Source organism: Fragaria vesca, linkage group LG2, assembly GCF_000184155.1.
Source record: "Fragaria vesca subsp. vesca linkage group LG2, FraVesHawaii_1.0, whole genome shotgun sequence".
NCBI classification, from domain to species: domain Eukaryota; kingdom Viridiplantae; phylum Streptophyta; class Magnoliopsida; order Rosales; family Rosaceae; genus Fragaria; species Fragaria vesca.
Window position 1 is genome coordinate 23,173,626 of NC_020492.1, and position 5,906 is coordinate 23,179,531.

The 5,906-nt window shown below is 37.0% G+C and overlaps 1 protein-coding gene across 1 annotated transcript; it reads left to right on the top strand.

Annotated features, from left to right (window-relative positions):
* The first annotated feature begins 492 nt into the window (after positions 1-492).
* LOC101303004 (synaptotagmin-2-like) lies at positions 493-5,050 on the top strand. The gene is made up of 12 exons (XM_004291300.1): positions 493-777; positions 921-1,019; positions 1,126-1,176; positions 1,277-1,400; positions 1,677-1,795; positions 1,944-2,045; positions 2,394-2,468; positions 2,716-2,792; positions 2,874-3,120; positions 3,308-3,658; positions 4,182-4,316; positions 4,605-5,050. Exons 1-12 carry the CDS (start codon positions 667-669, stop codon positions 4,731-4,733), a joined length of 1,620 nt encoding a protein of 539 aa, XP_004291348.1. The 5' UTR covers positions 493-666; the 3' UTR covers positions 4,734-5,050.
* The last annotated feature ends 856 nt before the right edge of the window (positions 5,051-5,906 follow it).

The following is a 5,906-nucleotide window of genomic DNA, read 5'->3' on the forward strand; positions in this document are numbered from 1 at the left end:
TAGTATTGTTTTTATGATATCATTATATATTTTTTATAGGTCTTCTTCTTATATTGAATTTTAACAATCGAAATCATAAACACGTGATAGAATGAGTCACATAATTTCTCAAATAACCGTTGAGGTACAAGTAAGGAGAAGGAAAGGGAAAGTTACCGTAAGTCGGCAGCTGTAACAATTGTGGGTATCCAACAATTGTGTTAAAATAAAAAAAGGATAGCAAATGACAGAGAGTGATAAAGAAAGCCCAAAATAGAAACACTAAATCATCATCATCATCTTTTTTGCCCCCAATCCCGTAACGCTGTAAGACAGGTCCCCCAAGTATTTGGTAGAAAAATAAAGTCTCGGAAATTTCAAAGCAGACAAAAATTAGTGAGAGAGAGAAGAGCCACTTAGACGTTACCGACAGTAGCAACGATACCCCACGCCAGGCCAGCCCAGCCGTTTGTGGATCGACTCCTTAGCCTTTGCCCCCAAGAATAAATGCCTCTCTCTCTCTCTCTCTCTCTCTTCTCTCTTCTCTCTCTTGTTTTTTGATTACAATCTTCAATCCCACTCCTTTTGTGTGACCCCTATGTTCCTCCTCCTCACACAAAGAATGTGATTAGTCCACTATTTTTTCTTTTTGGATTCAAGTTTCTGTAGTTTGAAGGCAGATTCGAGATGGGTATTCTGAGTTCTATTCTGGGTTTCTGTGGCTTTGGGATTGGTACTTCTATTGGGATCGTGATCGGTTACTACATGTTCATCTACTTCCAGCCTACTCATGTCAAGGTTCGTTTCTCTCTCTCTTTCTTTCTCTTCCTTTTAATTTTCTTGGTTTCTTAGTTTGGTCTAATTCTGTTTATGACCTACTTAGGGAAGTTACATTTCCTTTGTGAATTTCTAATTGCTGATGGATGTATGTATGTATTCAGGATCCTGTGATTCGTCCTTTGGTTGAGCAAGATAGCAAATCGCTGCAACGGATGCTTGCGGATATCCCCTTGTGGGTTAAAAACCCTGACTATGATCGTGTATGTTCGTGTTTCGAATCTTAGTGTTTAACATATGTGTGATCTATGTTTAACTTGTGATGTTTGGATAGTATGAGAGAATGATGGTAGTTTTGTTTCTGTGTAGCTTGACTGGCTTAACAAGTTTGTTGAGACTATGTGGCCTTATCTGGACAAGGTATGTGTTGCATATCTCTGTTATTACTAATGTTCAGGGATTCTTTGGTTGACTCTGTTGAGTGTCGCTTACTGTTATGTACTGATTCAATTTGCATCAGGCAATTTGCAAAACTGCAAAGACCATAGCTAAGCCCATTATTGCCGAGCAAATCCCGAAGTATAAAATTGACTCTGTTGATTTTGAAGTACTTACACTGGGCACCCTGCCACCAACTTTTCAAGGTTTGGTTCATCCTTCTCACTCTCTTGAGTCTTTTCTGCTCTCTAGGATGTGCATAGACAAACAAACACAATCATGCACACAACTTTACAATTGTTATCCATCTTTTTGATATCATCTCTCATTGATATGCTTCTTATCACTGTCTCTGTTGTTTCTTTTGATTTAAAGAATGATACAAGATGTATATGCCTTAATTATGTTTGGTTGTTTTACATTGTTTTGTTCTCTCCTGCTCTGAATTCTATTGTTACTCGTATTGGTTTCATTTATGCCAGGAATGAAAGTTTATGTCACTGGTGAGAAGGAATTGATTATGGAACTAGCCTTGAAGTGGGCAGGAAATCCTAACATCACTGTTGCAGCTAAAGCATTTGGGTTGAAAGCCACAGTTCAGGTGCTTGACTGTGTGAAACTAGTATCTTTTATGCAGCACACACACACACATGTACACGTACAACATAATACTTGTGGGCAAAATAAGGAGGAGATTGTTTGTTGAATCAAAGGTTTGAATGGAGCACTAATTCTTTGGAGTCTCTCAGGTGCTTGACTTGCAAGTCTTTGCGTCCCCACGTATCACCCTGAAGCCTTTGGTTCCGTCATTTCCTTGTTTTTCGAAAATCTTTGTTTCTCTTATGGAGAAGGTAATTATTCCAGTTTCATACTTTTAATACTTGATTGTTGAATAGCAGAAAAGTTAGTTGTTCACGAGAGATGTCATATGATTATAAATCTGCGTATGCAGCATTCTTGGGAGTCAACAATGTGTAGTGTAAGATTGAAATTAGTATCATGAGTAACCTCATCTCAATTTGGTAGGCTTACTTATAATACTAAGAGATCTATGCTTGGATCCGTTGCTCAAGATCCAAGATCTTGCACCTTAGAGAACCTCCGGAGTTATTATTCTGTATCTGTAATATGGCACTGCTTACTACTATCTGTTTTATGTGATTCTTTCCCTGCTCAACAATTTCATTATGATTGTGCAGCCACATGTTGACTTTGGACTAAAACTCCTTGGAGCAGATGCAATGGCTATTCCAGGCCTGTATGGGTTTGTGCAGGTGCCAGTTCTAACTTTTTTCATGGTTAAGCATGGACTTAATTTGTTCTTACATGATTTATGTCCATGTAATCAATATGTACTATTTTTTTACGCACTTATTAGTCAGTATCTTCGCTGTTTCTGTAAGCCTTATACAGAATGTAAGATGCATTTATAGTTTTCGGCATGGAACATCATTTTCAGTTTCATTTTCCTGTTGCAGCTTCCTCACTTCTGTTATTGGAAATTATGTTTTATTCCCTCAGGAGCTTATTAAGGAGCAAGTGGCAAATATGTACCTATGGCCCAAATACCTAGAAGTAACTATCATGGATCCCAACCTGTAAGTGGGTTTTCCCGTTTCATTTCAAGTAATTGTCTCCACCATTTGTGACTTGATATCAATTTTGTTTAATTCTACCAGTGCCATGAGGAAACCTGTTGGGGTTCTCACTGTAAAGGTTCTGAAGGCGACAAAACTTAAAAAGAAAGATCTATTGGGAGGTGCAGATCCTTATGTAAAACTCAAGCTGACTGAGGACAAGCTTCCTTCGAAGAAAACAACAGTGAAACACAAAACTTTGAGCCCTGAATGGAATGAGGAATTTCATATGGCTATTAGAGACCCCGGAACTCAAGCATTGGAAATTATGGTTTATGATTGGGAAAAGGTATGGTTCTTTATTCCCACATCTCAAAGAAAGTAGATACAGTTTCCCTTTTAGCTTCTTTCTGCTTGGTGCATTATTTGTACTTGTCTACCTCCACTTGATTTGTTTGAGATGTTGATATTGCTGGAATTTTACCTAGGTTAGAAACTAATGAGCAGTATTTCTCTCATTCTCAAATTTTACCTAGGTTGGCCGACACGATAAGATGGGTATGAATGTCGTTCCCTTGAGTGAGCTTACTCCTGATGAGTCTAAAGTTATGACTCTTGACATACTGAAAAACATGGACCCAAATGATGCTCAAAATGAGAAGTTGCGTGGACAGCTTGTTGTTGAACTGCTCTACAAACCCTTCAAGGAGGATGAGATGCCTGAAGATAAGGAAGATTCAAAAGAGGTACAAAAGGCTCCTGAAGGAACACCTGAAGGTGGTGGTATGCTTGTAGTTATCGTCCATGAAGCTGAAGATTTGGAAGGAAAGCACCACACTAATCCACATGTGCGATTACTATTCAAAGGGGAGGAGAGAAGAACCAAGGTATATTAACATGTCTTATGTTGATGTCCCTGTCATTAGTCTTCTGTTTGCACTTGCTGTATGTTAAATAAGCATAGAGAAGAATGGAGGTATAAAATCACATTTCATCTGTCAATAGTTGCTGTGAAGACTTAATTGTTGTAGGATTAGCAGAGAAACTCCATTTTAACTAGTTTTAACCATAATCATAGAGCTTATTTTCTCTGAAGAAGACCAGCAAGTCAGTAACCATCTTCAGTGCATATATCAGTTGATTGTTGCATTCAATGCAAAATTGTAAAAATATGCTTTCTCTATGTATATACCAGCAATGTATCTGAAGATGCATGTGTATATACTATATTGAAGTTCTCAGGAAGTTGCTCATATTCTGCTGTTTGAAAGTTTGGAAACGTAGGGATTTACAACTATGATGCTGATGCAACAAGAAAATGCTATTAATTTCTTTGATTTCACACTTTCAAAGTTTACTTCCTATGGTAATTTGTATGTTACCTGACAACCACGTTTGGAATTTTCTCAGCATGTCAGGAAAAACCGGGATCCAAGATTTAATGAGGAGTTTAACTTTATGCTAGAAGAACCTCCTAAAGCTCATGATAGGCTTCATGTTGAGGTAGTGAGCACTTCCTCGAGGATGGGCCTGCTGCATCCTAAGGTACAGATAACTACCATAATCTTGCCTTCCTTTTTTGTTTTTTTTGGCAAAAGATTGCTTCATCCTTTAAAAGGCTTAAACCTGCAAAGATTCAACTGATCTGGTTATGGACTCGTGTTTATATTCAACCAACCTTTCAAAAATTGGAATCATGTTGTTGGTTTAGTATATATCTGGAAAGACCTAATATGTTTGATTGAATTTTAAACAAAAAGAGTTTACTGGTCCGAAATTGGAATTATACAAGTGATGCAGTGAGACTGATTCTGATGCATTTACATCGAGCAGGAAAATCTTGGATATTGTGATATAAATCTAGCGGATGTTGTTAGCAACAAAAGAATCAATGAGAAGCACAATCTGATCGACTCGAAGAATGGAAAGATTCAAATTGAGCTGCAGTGGCGAACAGCTTGAGGGTATTGCAGCAGGAGATGCATAGAGGAAAACAGTCGAGTTCTTTAGGTTTGTAATGAATGTAGGTTTCACACAAACTTGTTGGCTTTAGGTTAAATTGGTTTCTTGTTGATATATAATTCCAGGCTCAAGATATTTTGTATCTAGTTGGGAATTATTCCGTGAGTTTATATTCATGTTCAGATCATGCCCTCTGCCATTGTTTCTGTGAATTGTCACATACCACTATTTGAAATACATGTGAATTTGGCATGGATGTGTTGAAATTACCATCTTTCCTTGGAAACTATGGATTTGTAATGGCAAATTTCTTGTTCAAGATCAACTGGCTCTTTTACCCTTTAGACCAAAGAAGTAAAGAAAATGCTCACAGCGGATGTGACCTTTGGCTAACTTCACACTCTACTGCCCTGTTTGATTGACACCGCAGAGTGCAGACTGGGTAAGAATATTTCATCATCATGGAAATCTTGAACAAAGAGTTGCCCTATATTTCAAGGACGGTGGCTAATCATCAATCCTCCATCCATCCATCAATCGTCTATGTACAAACCGGTGATTCCTTCTTGATTCCCTAGGTAAATGTAAAATGTAGCAAAAGTCCGAAGGCTATATAGGCTTTTACCAAAACAAGTAAAAACTAGGCCATCATTGCTTCACTCCTTCACCCATCTCAAGCCTAGAATAGGGATGGCAATGGGTAGGGTAGGGTACGGGGATCAAAATACCGTACCCATACCTTTTTACATTTCTCATCCCCGTACCCGTCCCCATACCCGTAATTAGATAATGGGGATTCCCCGTACCCGTACCCTTTGGGGATTACGTTTTCATACCCGTACCCATACCCGTTAACAATAATGTATTAAATTAAATTAAATTTTTTTAAAATACGAAATACAATTATATAAAAGTATGAAATTAAAATCAATACTAAAATAAATAAGTTTCATGCTTCAATCCAATAAAAATAAATACAAGTCTTGGTTAAAACATAACAATAAAGGTAAATTTCATTAAGAGAATAAAAATATATACTAAAAATGAAGGTCCATTAAATGTTTATTAAGAGAATCACAAATTTTTTTACATAAATATTTATTTATAAATTATATATAAATATATATATAAAATAAATTATATATTAATATTTTCATTCTTAATGGGTGGGGA